This window comes from Diplotaxodon limnothrissa, linkage group LG17, assembly GCF_057381915.1.
Source record: "Diplotaxodon limnothrissa isolate DT_005_m linkage group LG17, D_limnothrissa_male_GT1.1, whole genome shotgun sequence".
NCBI classification, from domain to species: domain Eukaryota; kingdom Metazoa; phylum Chordata; class Actinopteri; order Cichliformes; family Cichlidae; genus Diplotaxodon; species Diplotaxodon limnothrissa.
Window position 1 is genome coordinate 40,361,210 of NC_140612.1, and position 18,419 is coordinate 40,379,628.

Sequence of the window (18,419 nt, forward strand, 5' to 3'; positions counted from 1 at the left end):
ATGGCGGCACTCCTGCAACAGGAGTTGGAGGCTTCCGAACTAGCCAAGCTACCAAAAACAATTCAAAGTAAACTCGAGAAAATAGTTTCTGATCTGCGGTATGAAATCGATTCATTAAAAGCCCAACACGAGCAATTCCGGGTTGACAGCGGTAAGTTATTCCCTGTTATCCTGATAGCTAGCTGTGCTAAAGTGTTTGGCTTTGCTTACAGTGCATGCATGCCCGTTTTAAACCGTGCAATGTTAAACCTCAGAAGTTTGAACGTACTGAACATACTAACCGTCCTTTGTTTGTTACTTCATTTGTCCGTCAGGGGCTTTAAAATGTTGATTAAAGCTATCAAGCGATGAACCTGCGCTTTTCCAATAACAAGAACGAGATGCTAGCTAATGCTAGCACTAGTTAACCCTCTGAGCTAACCACTGCTTTTCATAGCAAACAAGATGTAAATAAAGCAAGAAGGCGATGATTCTGTCTTCTTGTCTTAGCTGTTTTTGTTTACCTTCTTGTTACAGAGCAACAGTTCTTCGAAAAAGTTAAACAGCTTTCCCAATGTCAAGAAGACTTCCTGTCTCACACTCAAGAACATCTTAAACTCAAAGATGAGTTTAACAGACTTGGTGAGAATAATATATTTAGGTTTTCTGATCGGACTCGGACTGATTCCACTTATGACTCCACAATGTTGACCTTTATTCTTTCTGCTAACTTTCTTTTTTTTTTTCCTGAAGGAGAGGAACTCCAAAGTGTTCGCGAGAAGAACCGAGAATATGAATCTGCACAACAGAGGTTGTCATCAGAGCAGGTAGGGAATCCGAAAATCACCGATAACCGCTTTGTGTTAAAGAATGTTTCTAATTTATTTTAGTCTATCGGGAACTGCAGTGGTCATGTCCTCTGGAGCCTGAGCATTTATTATTGCTGTTGGTGTGAGGTTCAGAGTAATTACGAACAGTTTTAGAACAATCAAGCGTTTTTTAGCAAGAATGTTTGTAAAAACTGTACGTAGGCAGGTGATCAAATCAAACATAACAATAGAAAAAGGTTTAACACAGTTTGACACCCAAGATTTAAATCCTACTTGCGCTTATGCCATAACTTCCACGTTTAATATAAAAGGAGCCCATTCCTTCATTTTCATTAATAACACTGGATTGACCAATCAGATCTCTTAACGTGACCAGCCCCTCCCCTTTTGCACTCATGCACCTTGTAGAAGTTTCTTGATAATGAAAATATATGTGTAAAGAGGGAATGTCTGCGTTACTAAACTGCTTTGGATGCTTTAAGGATTTAAGATGTGCTTAATTTGTAAGTATTATAACACTAAGCACTCTGTTTAAATTCATGCATTTGTTTAGACTGTGCTGTCCAAAGCCAAAGATGAATTGGAGGCAGAAAAGCGAGAACTTGTGCGAACACTGGAAAGGAGATCCTTAGAAGTGGAGAACTTAAATGGTATGAAAAGAACATTTTTATATAACTTCATATGTATTGCATCTATATTGTAAATGTAAAATCTCACCTCTACATAACAGAGTCATTTCTTTTGCTCTTCCAGATGACCTGAGGCAACTCAATGATAAGTTGGTGGAAGTGAACTCGTCAAAGATGACCCTGCAGATGAAGTTGGATGATCTCGAAGCAGCTGAAGTCAACATCAAAGTGAGTTGATATTTTCATGTAGATTTAATATCTTAACACCACCTGCGAGAGAAAGTTGTTTTCTGTTTTCTGCGGTTATCAGCAGATCACTGATTGAAGTTGTCATCTATTCTAGTATAAGGAGAAGCGAATGGAACAAGAGAAAGAGCTGCTGAACAGCCAGACAGCTTGGCTTAACGAGGAGCTGAAGGCCAAGAGTGAGGACCTGCTGTCCCTGTCCCGGCAGAAGGGTAACGAGATCCTGGAGCTGAAGTGTTCCCTGGAGAATAAAGAAGATGAGGCAAGTCCCTTTTTTTGTTGATTTTGGTTTTTTTGTTTTTTCTTTGGGATGTTTATGTCTGAAGAAGTTTGTCGCGATAGTCTTGGTTTGTTACTTTGATCTCAGTGCTCATTGTGCCTTGAGTGTAGGCAGTTATTTATTTTGAGACTGTGTAGAACCTTATTTGACTTGTCATCTGATGCCATTTGTGATTTCTAGATGAAAAAACTCCAAGATCAAGTGACCAGTCTGAAGACATCAAACGAGAACCTTCAGAAACAAAATGAGGAGATGATCAGCAAACTCAAAGAAGTATGTCTGTTTGCAGACAGTAATTCCTTTTTAATCAAACCCTTTGGTATTATGTAAACTTACATTATAATGAAGGCACTCGGAGTGAAAATGAATGGTTGGATTTGAACTTGTTTTAGGCCAAGGAGCAACACACCAGCATGGAGGAGAAGTTACGAAATGAGCTCAATACCAACATTAAGCTTTGCAATTTACACAAGGTATGTACACGTGCAAAATGAAACCATGTGGTGTGGTACCATTATTTCCAAGTTTGCATTGGTAAATTATTACGTTACGTTATGATTGTAGCGCCCGTGATCAACAACTTCTAAATTTGTTACCAGGATTCAAATTCAAAGATTCAAAGTGTTTATTGTCATGTGTCACAAGAGAAAAGTCATTTCTTTGTGCAATGAAATTCTTTCTTTGCTGACCCACAGATGCCGGTTAATTATTGTTTGTGTGTTCTTGGCTCAATAAAATTGTTATAAGGAACTTGTGATTTAAAAACATAATCTTTGAGTGTTTACATATTTAATTAAAATGACAGTGCTTAAGCTTTTGCCTGCATGTATTTGCTCGGCTTCTTTGCCGGTGTTTGTTATACTTCACCGTTTATTCTGGCAGGGAGCAGCTGCAGATTCTGAGGCCAAAAGCAAAGAGCTGAGTCAGGCGGTGGAGGAGCTGCACAAGCTGCTGAAAGATGCCGGTGAAGGTAAAAGGCTCCTCTGTAATCATGTTTTCTATCCTAGAAGGACAGAAGATGTTCAGTTTGTTTGCTCGTGTAGTTGCAGGTTGTTGGGATTTTAGAGTCTTTGTTTTTCTTCCCTCCTTGACAGCCAACAAGGCTCTCGAGGATAAGTTGCAGGAAATGAATGGCGTCACAGACAAAACTGTCGGTGAGCTAAAGGACAGGATTCAGGGCCTTGAGAAGGAGCTGGACAATGCCAATGAACTGCTGTCAAGTTCCAAACTTAGAGGTCAGTGGAGTTGATTTTTATTCCTGTCTTCATTTCATTGACATGCTGATTATTTGTAGGCAATGCAAAATTAATTTTCTGGAACTTCAGCCAAGCCTTGCGTGGATTTATTTTATTTATTTATTTATATTTAATGTGATCATTTGAACTTTCTCTTTGTCTGTCCAGGCCCTGTTGCCTCAACATCCATTCTGACAGAAGAGCAAATGACAACAATGTCTCCAACAGCCGCTGCTATATCCAAGATAAAACCTGGTATGAAGCTGACTGAGGTGCGTACAGCTCAGGGTTAAGTTTCATTACAAATTTCATTACTCTAGAGTTGTGTGTCTTGCTTGTTCGGATTTCTTACCGACGTGTGTTGAACTAACAACAAGATGTTTGATTATCACGTCTTCAGTTGTATACAGCATACGTGGAGAGCCAGGAGCAGCTGCAGTTGGAGCGGTTGGAGAACAAGCGAGTCAACAAGTATCTGGACGACATTGTGCAGGAAGTGGAAGCGAAAGCCCCCATCCTGAAAAGGCAGAGGGATGAGCATGAGCGCATGCAGAAATCAGTGGCCAGCCTTTCTGCCAAGCTGGAGCAGGCTGTTAAGGTTTGTAATGGAGCCGCGTTGTTTGCGTAATCAAATAGATTTTTGCTGCTTTTTAATTGACAAGAAAACCGTAAACAGTGACTGCTAATAACAAGCAACGCTCGAGCTTTCCGTTCACGTTTGTTACAGGAGGTTCACCGCCTGCAGAGCGAGGCCGACGAGGCCAACAAGCGCTCCTCGGTCCTGGAGAGAGACAATCAGAGATTTGAGCTTCAGCTCGCTGACATGGCTCAGCAGGTGGGTTCGTCCTTTTCTTTGTGTGGATAAACTTTGTCAGTCTTCAAAATAATGACCGAAATAATCAAATCACTCAAATAAAATTTCTCTACTACCCCTTATCGTTTCTTCTAGGTTCGCGTGCTGCTGATTGAGCTCGAAGAAGCTCGTGGGAACCACGTGATTCACGAGGAGGAGGTGAGCTCAGCTGATGTCAGCAGCACGTCAGAGGTGATCAGCCAACACTTGGTGACTTTCCGTAGTGTGGAGGAGCTTCAGAAGCAGAACCAGCGTCTTCTTGCGGCCCTCAGAGATCTCAGTGAAGCCCAGGAGAAGGAGGAGTTTGAGGCTACCGGCAATAAGTATGTTACAATGTTTAATGGCTTTTTTAAAATGTATTTATTTAGCCAGAGTTTTGCATCTGACCTAAAATATTATCTCACCTTTTTCCCCCACAATGAACTGTCTCAGGCACGGGGAGCTGGAGCAGAGTTTGGGGAAGGCCCAGGCTGAGCTGGAGTCTTTGAGAGAGCAACGCAGCCAGCAGATAAAGATGACCGAGTCCATTGTGAGGCAGAGGGACATGTACCGAGTCTTACTGGCTCAGGCGACCGGAGTCAACTTCCCACAACAAGGTAAGAACGTGAACACTTGCATCTTGAAAATCATAAACGAATACTGTTTATAGAATTCGATACACTAATTTCACAGCAGTTTTACACGTTACACAGAATTTGAATATTTGAGTTTGCATGTTGTTCGCTCTGGCTTCCTCCCACAGTGCAAAGACATGCAGTTAGTGTTAACTGGAAACTCTAAATTGCCGATAGGTGAGAGCGAATCGAATGTCTGCCTCTGTGTTCGCCCTGTGACAGACTGGCGACCTGTCCAGGGTCTGCGCTGCCTCTCCGCCCTCCCGCGACCCTGAAAAGGATAAGCAGAAGAGCACGGATGAATATTTGATTGTTTATCCACCAGGTACACCAACTGAAGAATTCTCCCTGACGTCTACCCCACGTCGTTCCCCCGCGGCCACTCCCACCGCAGGAACACCCACCGCTCTTGTTTCCATGGCCACAGAGTCTGCTGAGGCGTTGGAGGCCAAGGCGGCTCTGCGACAGGTGAGCTAAATTTGCCTCACAAGACGGAAACTGAAAATATTTATTTCTTTTATTTTATTCTTTTATTTCTTTTCTTCATTAAAAGCTTGGGACTTTGCATCGTGTTGCTCGTGCTGGCCACCAGATGGCGCAGTGCCCACATAAAGACGTTTGTAGGTCTCTGAATCACAGACAGCAGTGTGTTTATTGGCAGACTTTATTGGCTTTTAAATGACTGCTTAGATTCTATCAAACGTTGGATGGCTGTAAATTTCCACCAACTCAACGAGGGAAAACTGAAGTCCTCATATGTGCTCCGGACAGATTTGTATCCCAGATAGTGAAAGCCCTTGGTCCTCTTTCTGTGTATGTTAAATCCTCTATCAGGAATTTAGGTGTCACTTTTGACTCGCTTTTTATTATTTAAGAAATGTGGCTAAGTTAAGCCCTATTTTATCTCGCCCTGAACTGGAGATAGCTATACATGCACTTATTTCCTCACGCTTGGACTGTTGTAACTCTTTGTTCATGTGTCTAAGCAAAGGTTCTCTGGATCGTCTGCAGGTTGTGCAAAACGCTGCAGCTAGACTTTTGACAAAATCCTCCAAGTATTCTCATGTGACACCGTTGCTGTTTCAGCTACACTGGCTTCCTGTTGAATTTAGAGTTCATTTTAAGATCCTGGTCTTGACATTTAGAGCCTTGCATAGACTGGCACCAGCCTACATCTCCGATCTGCTACAGCCTTACGTCCCCAGCAGGTCCCTGAGGTCATCTGATCAGGGCTTACTTGCTATAAAACAGACTAAGATGAGAATTAAGGGTGACGGAGCTTTTGCCACAGTGGCCCCGAGACTGTGGACTCTCTCCCTCAGACATTAAGATCTGTGGACTCGGTCGTTGTTTTTAAAAAAAACAACTCAAAACTCACCTTTTTAAAACTGTTTTTGGTTAAATTTCTGCCTGTTTTATATTGTCTGTTTTACCCTTTTATTATTTGTTATCTTATGTGCAGCACTTTGTGATTCTGTCTAGAAAGGTGCTATAGAAATAAAATTGTATTTATTTATTTACTAACACCTCTATCAAAGTAAATAAAATGTCTGGTTTCTTTGCAGTTGCAGGACGTCTTCTCCACCTATAAGAAGGAGCGCGCGGAGAGCGAGAAGGCGATGACCGAACAGAACGAGAAACTCCAGGAACAGCTCTCGGAGCTCCGCTCCCAGAATGCCAAGATATCCACACAGCTAGAGTTTGCTTCCAAAAGGTAATTTAAAAAAAGTGTGTGTGGGGGGGGGGGTGTAGCAGGAACAGAACTTGGGAGCATGTGAACTTTTCAGGGGAAATGTCCACTGTTAAAATCAAACATTTAATCACAAGGACATCAGTCAGCAGAAGTGACGTCAGCTTTTTACGCTCTCAGGTACGAGATGCTGCAGGACAATGTCGAGGGCTACAGGAAGGAGATTGCTTCACTGAGAGAGAAAGGACAGAAGATGGAGGCTGCCACACAAAAGCTTGAACAGACCGTCCACACGTTGAATGAGGATCTTAAAGAGTCCAAGGAGAAACTCGCCATGGCTGAGGTTTGCCCCGTATCCAGTGTCATATTTGTGCTTCGGATCACTTTGGAGTTGGACGTGTCCCTGCTCCAGGATATACTGAGACACGTACTGTGAACTGAATCTCATCCACCTTTTCAGGGCCGTGCTGAGAACTTGCGTAAGGAGAGAGACATGCTGAAGCTGGTCGAGTCCCGGCTGAGTCAGGAGAAAGAGACGATTCTGAGCCAGCAGCAGAGCCAAAACCTGCTGCTGACCAACCTCCAGGCTATTCAGGTAATCTGAGGTTGTTTTTTTTTCTGTCAGTGTCTGACTGTCACATCTTCACGTAAACAAAATTAACGTTACCTTTTCTGTTCTTTTAGGCCACTCTGGAGCGCTCTGAGGTCGACACACGTCAGCGTCTGAACAGCCAGCTAGAGAAACAGGAGCGAGAGATCTCCCAGCTACAGAAGAGGCTTGAACAAGAAGTGGAGCAGCGCCACCTGCTCAGCAGAAACCAGGAAGTAGGCATCCAATAAAACAGTTTCTATCATCTTTTGTAGGCCAGAGAAGGATGCAGATATAGTGCTAATGATTTTCTTTTTTTCATATGCACAGATTCAGTTAATGGATGCAAAGAGGCAGTTGGAGACACAAGTCGCCTTACACCAAAAAACAAAGGAACAACTTCATGCCGCCGAGTCTGAGCTCAACACCCTCAGGATGCAGCAAGGCAGCATCGAAGGGCGTCACATCCTGAGCTCCCCCTCTACACCGATCGGCAGAGGTCGGCATTAAATGTTTACAGACAGAAGAAGTTAAACTAACATTCACAATAAAATCCAGACACGTACAAACCTAAATTCTTTGTATGTTGTCGGGATGTCATGAAGTACCACGAGGCATGTTTAGCGTCGTCATTCTTTTGGATCCTACGTTCTAGTTTGAATGTTTGAGACGCAAGTAAATTGCTCAGATGTTCCAGTTTTATCTGAACTTTTAAAAGCCTGAGTGTTGCACTCAATGTCTAAAACCGCGCTCCTTTTGAAAATCTGTGGGAACTTAAGCACAGGTTCTTCAAACTTAATTGGTATATTTGATTAGTGCACATTTGCGTCCCCCTTTCTCACACAACCACTTCAAAATGCTTTACTCGCTTGCAGGCCTGCCTGGTTCAGATCAAGACAGAGAGGACCTACGAGGCCACCTGCAGCTTGCTGAAACGCGGGTTGAAGAGCTTGCAGAGAGCCTCCGGGCCACCACATCCAGCATGGAGCAGTACCAAGCGATGGCTCAGAGCCTCGAGGAATCGCTGGAGAACGAGAAACAGGTTGGGGGCTCGATCGTGAAACAACGTCAGCTCATAAAACATCCAAATAGGACAAAAAATATGAAAGTGGAAAACATTCAAAGGGTTGTTGCTGTTAATCAAATAAAAAGTTGTTTTAGTTTATGTTGACATTGTAACTTTATATGAAAGTACAGACGATACAGATGTGATTCAAGAAGCTTCACAGTCTGTTACTGTATGAAAGTTAAAAAGTAGCCACGAGGCAGCTCAATATTATTTATTATTGGTGTACACAATGATCAGGGTTGAGATCGTCTCAACAATTACAAATTTGGCACGTTAAGTTTTAAAAATCACGTAAATGTTTTGTTTTTCTAAATGTAATGTGACGTGTGTGACAACCAGGTGACGGAGCAGGCGCGCTCATCCATTGAAGGCCGTATGAAGGAGGCCGAGGAGCAGCGCTGCAGACTCGAAGAGAAGCTTCTGCAAGCAGAGAAAGAGAAGCAAGACCTGAAGGAGCAGAAGAAGAGTGTCCTGGCTGCTCTGGAGGAACAAGTACGAAAGCCTTGTTATAACCAGGCACAAGTGAAAAATGCGTTTACTTGTTTCTGTTACTGGAAACATTTTTGTTTGTTTGTGTTAGATAAATGACCTGAAGAGAAGTCTTAGCAGTGCCCAGGCAGACCACCAGGCAGCGCTACAGCAGGTTGCAGTCGTTGAAGCCCAGAAACAGCAGGCTATTAAGGACTGCCAAGATCAGGTAAGCAGTCATAATAAAATATTACATGGAGGAAAATAATCCAAGTGTGGAATATTCTGGTTTGAGGTCACTTAATGCAGGTAAAAATCAAAAATATGAAGTAATTTGTGGGGAGAGGGGAAGAAATGTTGAGAAACTCTGATATGCAGAGATTGACTCCAAACCTTCTTTTGCTCTTCAAGGTTAAACTGGCAGCTGAAGCTCAAGATAAATATGAGCGGGAGATGATGCTGCACGCAGCGGACGTGGAAGCCCTGCAGGCAGCTAAAGCCCAGGTCCTGCAGGCTGCAGAGCTCAAACACCAGCTGGGGGAGAGAGAGCAGAGGATCAGTGCTGAGCTACTGGAGGCCAGAGTGTCATGGGAGGAGCAAGAGAAGATCCTCAAGGTTTGTTTTACATTACATAAATAGATTAGATATGTTATGTTAGATATATTATGATATGTTTTAATTCGTCTTAACTCGTCTGACAGGAGGAGATGTCCAAGATGGAGAGCCGCTATGAGGAGCTGCAAAGGCAGAACACCCTCCTTCATGAGCAGATCCAGGCCATGAGCAGCAAGATGGCAGATAATTTGCAGCGTGCTGCCAGTGAAAGTTCCCTCAACATATCTTTGACTGAAGAGGGAAAATCCCAGGACCAGCTTCTTGAGATTCTCAGGTAACGGGCTTATCTAGCTTACACTGCAGGATGTTCTTGCACAATCATGATTTCACTATTTCTAAGAACGGTTGATCCGCATTGTTCATCACAGGTTTGTACGTCGGGAGAAGGAGATCTCAGAGTCTCGTTTTGAGGTCGCCCAAGGGGAGACTTTGCGTTACCGTTTGAGGGTGGAGCATTTGGAACGAGAGCTGAAGGAGGTGCAGGACAGTTTGAGCGCTGCTCGAGAGAGGATGCAGGTTTGTTTGTTTACTCGTTGACTCAGTAACTTCTGGTTTGCGGCTGTACCGAGCGCGCAGATCACCTACGGATTTTCTTTATCTTACACTTTACTCTGTTTCAGGTGACAGCGAAGACCCTGGCTCAGCACGATGAGCTGATGAAGAAGACGGAAACGATGAGCATCCTATTGGAGACAAACAAGAGTCTGAGAGAAGAGAGGGATAAGATGGAGCAGGAACTGCAGCAAACTCAAGCCAAGGTCAGTCTCACTGATGACTTGAATCTCACATGTTCTCCAGCAGTGCACTGGAGATTAGTTTCTCATTTGTACACTATAACCACTCGATTATCCAAATATTGCAAGTGTTTAAATTTGATGTTGACAACACCCACGAGAAGAGCGTTATTTTATTTTCCCTTTGACGATCAGTGCATGCTACGTGGAGTCTGGAAAGTCTTCTGTACATTTCAAATTTTGCGTTAACATCTACGTATTTTAAGAGTTTTGGTGGTCAAAGGTTATTGTGACCATAAAAATGTCCAAAAACACCAACATGTTGAATCTGAATGGTCAGCTTAATTTATGATCACTATTCACACCTGTAACTCACAGACAGGGTGAGTTATAGTGAATGAGTGCCCACGTATCAGATTTCTGTATAGTCTTACATACACTCACTGTGTTGTCATCTAACTGACATAATGCTTTCCGTAGCTGCTCACCCTAACCATCAAAAATGGATGCCTAACCGTGACCTAATTGTAGCCCTGAGACTAAAACCACATTTTGAGTCTGAAAAATGCTTTCAAACTCGCGGGGACCTGGATTTTGTCCCCATAAGGGCTGTTGGTCCCCACAAAGATATGTAAACACAGAAGATGTGTAAAAAAAAAAAAAAAAAAAAAAATTCAACCGACACTCGTCAGTCCGGTCGATATATTCGCACATGCGCAGACTTTTTGATGGGCGGAGCAATGTAATCATGCACGGATTTGCGCGTTAACAAGAGGAAGTCCAAACATGGACGAACTAATTTCCAAAAAAATTAAGGCTGTCAGCGTTAACGCGGTTAACGATTAAAAATTATTAACGCGCTCAACACATCTGGAGCGCAGAGTGAACAAATGCGTTGACGGAGACATTTCAGGGATTTTGACTCGATCTGCGCACAGATGGGTTAATTGTTAATCGCATTTGTCTTGATGACGGCGCATTAACGCTGACAGCAATAAAAAATATCTAAAGTCACCAATTTGGGATTTCTTTGGCTTTAAACCAGATGAAAGAGGTAAACCTGAGGATGTAACCAAAGCGGTGTGCCGCTTGTGCAGACGTGTAGTGCGAGCAAAGGACTCAAACACGACTAACTTGCATTAACATGTACGTGCTGAGTATGCTAGGCTATCACCAGCTTCTGCAGGAACAAGCATTTGCTCGCAGATGAAACAGGGTGCTATTATTATGTTTTTTCTGTTGACTGCTTCTATTAGCTCCATCACTATTAGCAAACGTACTCATGGGCAAATAAATAAGTCACTCTTGTAAAAACGATCGCCAGTGGGCTCAGCCTATCGGTGATAGTCGACGTATTCGTTCAATCGCCGAACCCTAACAGACACACACAGTCTAGACAGACATAAACTGCAGACTTGACAACTCGGTGGAGGAAATCAGCAGCAAAGCGGCAGCTATGTTTGAAATCTTCTCAGTGTCTGAGTATCTCTTGTGTGTTCAGGTGCAAAAGCTGGAGTCGGACATCTTGCCACTGCAGCAGGCCAACTCTGAGCTGAGTGAGAAAAGCGGCATGCTGCAGGCAGAGAAGAAGCTGCTGGATGAGGAAATCAAACGCTGGAAGGCTCGTACTCAGGTCGGTGCAAAGACCCAAATATAAACAAAAAGATTTTATTTTTCATATGAAGGGGAAAAATTACGTTTGTCATGAGACAGACTTCTAAGTTGTGAGATGAATGACTAGTTGTCCTTATGTCGCTCTAGCATTTGGTGAGTCAGCAGAAAGATTCGGATCCAGAAGAGTACAAGCGTCTGCATTCTGAGAAGGAGGCGCATCTCAAACGTATCCAGCAGCTGAATGAGGAAAACAACAGACTTAAATCTGAGGTGGTCAGGTGAGGAACTACATACAGGTGCTGAACTGGGCTCTCCTGGTCTGTTCTTTCTTCCCCTGTCTTCATTCATTTTAGTTTTCTCTTCTTTTCTCTCCATAGGACAAATAATCTTACAGCTTCCCTACAGAACCAAATACAAAGCTTGCGTGACAGTATGAGTAAGATAACCGAAGACAAGAACGGGCTGCAGAAGGAGATTGAGACCAAAAACCATGAACTCCAGGAGAAGATGCGAACCATCGCACAGATCAAGAAGATCGGACGGCGTTACAGGACGCAGTACGATGAGCTTAAGGTGGCGCACGACAAGGTACTTGTTACCATTACAGCTTAAACTTCAATCCAAAGCCTGAAGTTAAAGTGGGTGGTTGTAAAATGTGTTTTAATTTATCACGATCTGGTGATAAATTAGTTCATCAGTAGTACAGTTGTGCTTCCTTGAGGTTAAACTTTAACTCCATATGTACTCCAGCTTGTAGCTGAGGCCGCGGCAGGCCCATCCCAAGAGGAGGAGGCTCGTCAGGCCTCTGTTCAGGAGCTGCAGAGCCTCAGAGATTCTCTGAGTCAAGCTGAAGCTCGGAGTGCAGACCTAGAAGGACAGCTGGAGAACATGAACAAGGTAGGAAAACTTGCTGAATCCCCCCGTTTTATATGTGCTGATAAACCTCTATACTAAAAGTTCTTGGGATGGTGGGAAAAAAGCAAGTGTTTAGACAATTCTGCACGCTTACCTTAGGTGGTCACGGAGCGTGAGACCGATGCACGTAACGCCCAGGAACAATCATCTCGGCTGCAGACGGAGCTGACCAGGCTGCGGCAGGAGCTGCAGGATAAAGCTTCTCAGGAGGACGCGCTCCGACAGCAGATGGCTGAGAAGGAGGAGAAGACCAGGAAAGCCATCGTTTGTGCCAAGCAGAAGATCAACCAGCTCATGGGTGAGGGGACTACCATAAACTCCTGATTTTTACCAGTTACTTGCTCTTCCTCACATCGCTTGGCTCTGCGTAACGAGCATCGCTTCTCACTTCGAATCTGTGACTTTTGCTATTTATGATCAGGCGCTAAAGACCAGTTGCAGAAGGAAAACGAGGAGCTAAAACAGCAGCGTGAGGAGCTGGAGGTGCGAGTGAGCGCTCTGAAGTCTCAATACGAGGGCCGTCTGAGTCGGCAGGAGCGAGAACTCCGAGACCTGCGAGGTCAACAGGAGAGACAAGAGCAGCGAGATGAGCCAGCTGAGGCAGGTCCCAGCAAGGTGAGGATGTTGTTTACTTTAGTCTACTTACACTGGTTCGCTGTGATATAAATATTTTAATGTTTTAGGTATGTGTCACACAACTAAAACACGATTATCTGCAAGCGTTGCTAAAATTGTGTCTTTATTTTATCAGTGTTCTCTATTTTGATGGCTTAACTATGTTGGATTGGAGAAGTACGGCGAGTTTAGTGACCGTTCGGCGTCCTGATTCTGAGCATTTTCTTTCTTTCGGTGCTTTTAGACCCAAGAGCCGCAGAGGAGCACAGAGCAGAGGCAGATCAGCCTGAAGACCACTCCAGCTGCAGACAGGGGCAGGTAGGGGCACTATTTAAGCATGGAGGAGTATTTAAAAAGTCTTACTCAGTATGCATCAATGCATTTCGTGAGTTTTGTATTTGTCTTAATGCTGACTTTATTCATTTGACTGGTGGCTGGTCCACACTTGCACTTTTCTGAGTTTTTGCTGTTTGACACTCGTTTGGTCGTGCCGCTGACTTCTGCAATCTCAAAATTAAATGGCAGTGTAGGTGCCACGTCTGGACTTTGGAGGAGAGAGTATCATTTTCTTAGTGGATCTTTGAGGTCCAGAGAACAATGACTCATCCTAATGCTTGTCTCCGTCAGTGCCAGCACCTCCGAGCCTCCAACCGCCAACATTAAGCCTACACCTGTAGTTGCTACAGCCAGTAAACAGCCCGTCAACCCAGGGAACAAACCCACTCCGAGAGCAAGCATCAGGCCCATGATCACCCCAGCTCCTGTGCCCACTCCTACGCCCACTGCTACGGTCATGCCCACCACCCAGGTGGAGACGCAGGAAGGTAGGTTTAACGGCAAAGCTTTAGCTGAGCTGTTAGCGAGTCCGTGAGTAGGAAACTAACCGCAGGTTTGGTTTTTTTTAGTCATGGTAAAACCTGCAGTATTTGTAATTTTTATTCTTGGACAGTGATGCAGCCAGCTGAAGGGCCACCAGTGGAGCACGTGACCGTGTACGGCAGTGCGAGCGGCTCGGTGCGCTCCGCCAGCCCCAACGTCCAGACGACCTTAGCTAGCCCCATGCTCACTGTGCAGCAGACCCAGACACAGGCCACCGCATTCGTTCAACCAACGCAGCAGCAGAGCATGACCCATACAGAGCCAGCCAATCAGGAGCCACCGCCTGTGGCGATCGAGGCCACGCCTAGCTCGCAGGTGGAGCGGCCGTCAACGTCGTCCTCTGTGTTTGGAACCGGTGAGAGATGATGTTTTTGAAAGCCGAGGCGATATTTTGTTTTAGACGACGAGGTTTTTTCTTAATTCTTTAACCAACGATAGCCACACTTTCTCTCCAGTGTCAGCAACACCGGGGACATCAGCAATGTCCAAGCGTCCTCGGGAAGAGGAGGAGACCGCCAGTGTGGTCACTGACACTGAAGCCACTCAGGAGGACACCTCGCGGGCTCCCATATCAAAGAAGCTGCGCATTATCCAGAGAGTGGGTCCAGAGGTGAGGCTGGACTGATGCACATAAAACTCCATGGTTTTGATTGTTTGTTTGTTTTAAATTTGAGCGAATGTTGATGCGCCGGTTCTGATTGTAGGAAGAGGTGCTGGCCGAGGATAGCGCTGAGGCCGAGGGAGTGGTGCCGACAGACAGTCTAGACGGTGGAGAAGGAAGCCAGGTTGGCCCAAACATTTTTAGTTTTGTACATCAGCTGATAATTACCATCATTTAAATCTTTGCAGTGATTAAAAGTAAATAAATAGACTCAATCTCAAAGCTGCCAATGAGGATTTCATAATGTTGTACCATAAAACAGTTTTCACCATTGTAGCAGTACCATAAAGTAGTCTTGTGATAATGTTGTCACATTCATGCAGGAATTGTGCTGATATCTAGTTTGCATGATGTTTTGCGTTGTCACTTTTTCGCCCCGCAGACGGAGGCGTTTTCCACGCTGGAGGATGGAGATGAAGGCACAGCCTCCCAGTCCCTTACAATGGAGCAAGAGGTTACCCTGAGCCAAAGCGAGACCACGCAACAACTGCAGCAGGAAGTGATCGTTATCGTAACGGACACAGAGAGTGACGAAGAACAAGAAGAGGAGGAAGACGAAGACGAAGAGCAGGTACGGCAGTTTTGTTCAATTTTTTTTTTTTTTAAAGACGACATTTAAAACGGTGAAAATTTGTCTTACAAATTTGCCGGTTTCCAGGACTACGATGACGAGGATGAAGAAGATGAAGACGAGGAGGAGGAAGATGACGAGGAGGATGATGATGACGGAGAGATGGGAGAGGAAGGAGAGGACAGCAACGAGGGCAGCGGCGATTGCAACGAGCCCTACGAAGGAGACGACACAGAGGTAAGAGTACCTGCAGCTCCAGCTGTGACCTCTGCCACCCACACGCCGTGTTAACCCTTCCCACTCGCTGCCTTTCCCGCTCACACACTCAGTTTTTCCACACGCTCTCGTTTCACCGTCACTTACATGCTGCCCCTGTGTCGTAACGTCCTGTCTGCGCGCCTGTGTTGACTTTAGCTGTTTACATTTTTACTCGAGTCTTCGTTGCACATATTCAGTAGGATGAGTCAGTGTCTGCAAGGGAACAGCTAACGAGCTTTTTACTTGTAATCTTTGTGTGAGGTTTGGCTTAAGTGTGGATTTCCAGTTTTGTGTGTGAGGTTTTGGAATAATGATACACGTGTTATATTTTATATGCATACAAATGCATACATTTTAAATTAAAATGTATGAATGCTGTATGCATTTTGTTCATTCCTAAGTTGAGTTGTGAGTCTATACCAGCCAAAATGCTGTTTTTGGTTATTAGCATTTAAAATATAAAGGCTCTCTAAAAGTAACACAGAATTAGCTGCCTTTCCAAAAAAACCCAAAAACCTTTCAGAAGTAGTTACGGTTTGCATAAAACCCTGTTTACTGTTTCCCTGCCAGGCTTCTACACTTCTAATGGGCCAACATTTCTACACAGCTAGGATTTGGCACGTTCTTGACAGCGTTTAAGTGCATTTTTAGCGTTTACATGTGGACGGAGATATTTTTCAAAACTGCAGTTTTCAAAAGTAGCCTACGTCCACACATACACGGGTAAGTTTAGTGACGGCAGCGGGGAAAAAGCTGTTTCTGTAACTGCATCTTGGCGCTAGACACCTCCAGAGAAGCAGCTGAAATTAACTTAAAGTCATTAAATTTTTGGTTTTATTTTGTTGTATTTATCTGCGACACCTTAAAGGCCGGTTCGTGAAAATATTGTCGGGCACAAACCGGTCTGTGGCGCAAAAAAGGTTGGAGACCGCTGCCGTAGAGGACGGGACCGTTCTTAAGAATCGATAAAGCCATCCGTAGTACCTGTTTAGAGTACAGGGAGGCTAAGCCGGACTCGCCTGTTAGACCACTGGACCGTCTCACTATCTGATTCAGAGTTTTTCTCTGTGACGGAGGTCAAACTTCTTCTTTTTTTTTTTTTTAACCTCTCGGCTTCTCTCACGGTTGTTTTAGTGAATCATAATCTGCATGTGATGCTCTGCCAGTATACCCTGGCACTCCTCCGTTTTATGACCTTTCTCTTTCGGCGTTTCCTCTCACTCATCAAAGTTATGTTACTCATTGGTCTTACCTTCGTTTGCCAAATTTAGCCTTTTTTAAACTCTGAGTGGTTTTGAATTTCTTCTTTGACTCGTTTCCTTTTATTTCCCCTCGTTTCTCAGGGAGCTGACGTAACGGAGCCGGGCACTGAGACGGAGGAGAGTCTGGGGGCGTCCGACTCCACCCAAAGGCCGGCGGATTCCCAGACACCCAGCTGTAAGCTCCAGGAAACCCTGTCGAATACGTAGCTGTGCCTCAGACTCTGCATGCGCTCACAAACCGTCCCGCCATCCAATTAGTATCCACAGTCTGCGATGACTGAGAAAGATGTCGTGTTGTGTTTTCTGTCTGAAAGCGGGCGTAACAAAGGTCACTGCTAAGAAGAGATTTGCTTTACGGGAAAAATAAGCAAATTAACCCGACTCACTTATGTTTTAGGTAAAAGGAGGTTTAAATGTCACAAGTAACTGAGATACTGATTATAAAGGGAGTTACTTTGTTTACATTTTTGGTGTTTTAAAGTATATTTATCTAAAATCTTATTTTCTCTTGTTCATTTGAACCTTTGAATTCTGCTTTAGTTGAGAGTGGCACAATGGAGGCTTTCTCTGCAGAGCAACCCACAAGTTCTGGTACACGCATGCCCCAGTCGCCACGGAGACCAGTGCATCAGCTGCCTTCACAGCGTATCCCAGTGCGCCGCCAGTCAGTGGGCAGACTTGCTCCCGGTGTGCCGGGCAGCGCTGTGAGTCACATCGAAAGGCTGAGAATTTACATCATGATACTCCTACGAACCTCTGTGTGAAACCTTGACCCCCTTTTCTTCCCTCTTTCAATCTGCAGCAGCACTTTTTCGATGAGGATGACAGGATGGTTCCCAGCACTCCCACTCTGGTGGTGCCTCACCGCTCTGATGGTTTCGATCAGGCCATCCAGTAAGTGTCGCACACATCGGGCCGCAAGTTGGAACACAGAAAACCTTTTAAAGGTTTTAAGGAACTACACGTTTATACAAACAGTGAATCATGTCGAAACTTCTCCTGGTTTCATTGTGACCTGTAGTTTGTGTAATTCCACTGAAAAATAAATCTTGTCAGTGGAAAAATAAATATTTTGCAAATGTAAATTAGGCTGGTTGTATAAGTGCACAGCATTACACTAATACTCTGTTGATGCACCTTTTGATTTGTTCAGTTTTCTTGGGTAGCAGCTGGCGTGATACACCGTAGTGTAGTTTCCCCACTCTTTGTTGCAAAGCACTCAGATTATGAGGACATCTCTGCACCTCCGTCTTCAGCTCACACCAGTGACGTGGCTCCGGCTGGCTCATTCAAAACTTCAGTTTTCTGTTTGTTGTTTTTAAATGCATCCTCGGTCGTGTTGAAAGGGGAAATTCTTCTCCATGTGAACAAACAACACTTTGTTTTTGTGCTAAACGAACTGTTGGACTTGCAGACTAAAAATTAACCTTGGTCTTAAGGTTGGACGAATTTATCACCCATCGACGATAGGGCTGTTGGATATAACGATATATATCAGATGACGATGTGAAAACGTCTATCGTTTCATTTTACGCTGTCGTTTGTTTCGTGGTGTCGCAAAATAAACTTTTTCCGTCAATAATTTTTCATCGTTTTGATGTCACTGTAGAATTTCTGAAAGTTCTCTGATATGTAACATAACCACACTACGGACGGACAAGCGACTGTTTTATGCGTTGTCGTTGGCAACAACGACGGTAACACCATCGCGTGCCTCCGCCGTCCATTTGATTATTTTTAACATAAACCTTTCACAATAAAGCTGAAGATCCTGCGGAGATCTTTCAAAATAAACTGAATTACGTGAAATATG

The 18,419-nt window shown here is 44.3% G+C and overlaps 1 protein-coding gene across 1 annotated transcript in view; it reads left to right on the forward strand.

Annotated features, from left to right (window-relative positions):
* Positions 1 to 18,419, forward strand: part of tprb (translocated promoter region b, nuclear basket protein) — a 21,707-nt gene continuing 3,288 nt past the window's right edge. The window contains exons 1-44 of the mRNA XM_085375571.1: positions 1 to 151; positions 517 to 621; positions 733 to 806; positions 1,363 to 1,459; positions 1,563 to 1,666; positions 1,782 to 1,946; positions 2,145 to 2,237; positions 2,357 to 2,437; positions 2,847 to 2,934; positions 3,059 to 3,199; positions 3,368 to 3,471; positions 3,600 to 3,797; positions 3,927 to 4,034; positions 4,149 to 4,375; positions 4,485 to 4,648; positions 4,992 to 5,134; positions 6,232 to 6,380; positions 6,537 to 6,699; positions 6,817 to 6,951; positions 7,041 to 7,181; positions 7,276 to 7,444; positions 7,821 to 7,987; positions 8,354 to 8,506; positions 8,595 to 8,711; positions 8,894 to 9,097; positions 9,184 to 9,371; positions 9,466 to 9,613; positions 9,718 to 9,855; positions 11,333 to 11,464; positions 11,593 to 11,723; positions 11,823 to 12,033; positions 12,196 to 12,342; positions 12,460 to 12,658; positions 12,782 to 12,975; positions 13,220 to 13,293; positions 13,603 to 13,799; positions 13,925 to 14,209; positions 14,310 to 14,464; positions 14,559 to 14,639; positions 14,898 to 15,086; positions 15,174 to 15,323; positions 16,688 to 16,781; positions 17,147 to 17,310; positions 17,409 to 17,500. Of these exons, the coding sequence (XP_085231697.1) occupies positions 1 to 151; positions 517 to 621; positions 733 to 806; positions 1,363 to 1,459; positions 1,563 to 1,666; positions 1,782 to 1,946; positions 2,145 to 2,237; positions 2,357 to 2,437; positions 2,847 to 2,934; positions 3,059 to 3,199; positions 3,368 to 3,471; positions 3,600 to 3,797; positions 3,927 to 4,034; positions 4,149 to 4,375; positions 4,485 to 4,648; positions 4,992 to 5,134; positions 6,232 to 6,380; positions 6,537 to 6,699; positions 6,817 to 6,951; positions 7,041 to 7,181; positions 7,276 to 7,444; positions 7,821 to 7,987; positions 8,354 to 8,506; positions 8,595 to 8,711; positions 8,894 to 9,097; positions 9,184 to 9,371; positions 9,466 to 9,613; positions 9,718 to 9,855; positions 11,333 to 11,464; positions 11,593 to 11,723; positions 11,823 to 12,033; positions 12,196 to 12,342; positions 12,460 to 12,658; positions 12,782 to 12,975; positions 13,220 to 13,293; positions 13,603 to 13,799; positions 13,925 to 14,209; positions 14,310 to 14,464; positions 14,559 to 14,639; positions 14,898 to 15,086; positions 15,174 to 15,323; positions 16,688 to 16,781; positions 17,147 to 17,310; positions 17,409 to 17,500 (6,410 nt within the window). The remainder of the gene's footprint in view (positions 152 to 516; positions 622 to 732; positions 807 to 1,362; positions 1,460 to 1,562; positions 1,667 to 1,781; positions 1,947 to 2,144; positions 2,238 to 2,356; positions 2,438 to 2,846; positions 2,935 to 3,058; positions 3,200 to 3,367; positions 3,472 to 3,599; positions 3,798 to 3,926; positions 4,035 to 4,148; positions 4,376 to 4,484; positions 4,649 to 4,991; positions 5,135 to 6,231; positions 6,381 to 6,536; positions 6,700 to 6,816; positions 6,952 to 7,040; positions 7,182 to 7,275; positions 7,445 to 7,820; positions 7,988 to 8,353; positions 8,507 to 8,594; positions 8,712 to 8,893; positions 9,098 to 9,183; positions 9,372 to 9,465; positions 9,614 to 9,717; positions 9,856 to 11,332; positions 11,465 to 11,592; positions 11,724 to 11,822; positions 12,034 to 12,195; positions 12,343 to 12,459; positions 12,659 to 12,781; positions 12,976 to 13,219; positions 13,294 to 13,602; positions 13,800 to 13,924; positions 14,210 to 14,309; positions 14,465 to 14,558; positions 14,640 to 14,897; positions 15,087 to 15,173; positions 15,324 to 16,687; positions 16,782 to 17,146; positions 17,311 to 17,408; positions 17,501 to 18,419) is intronic.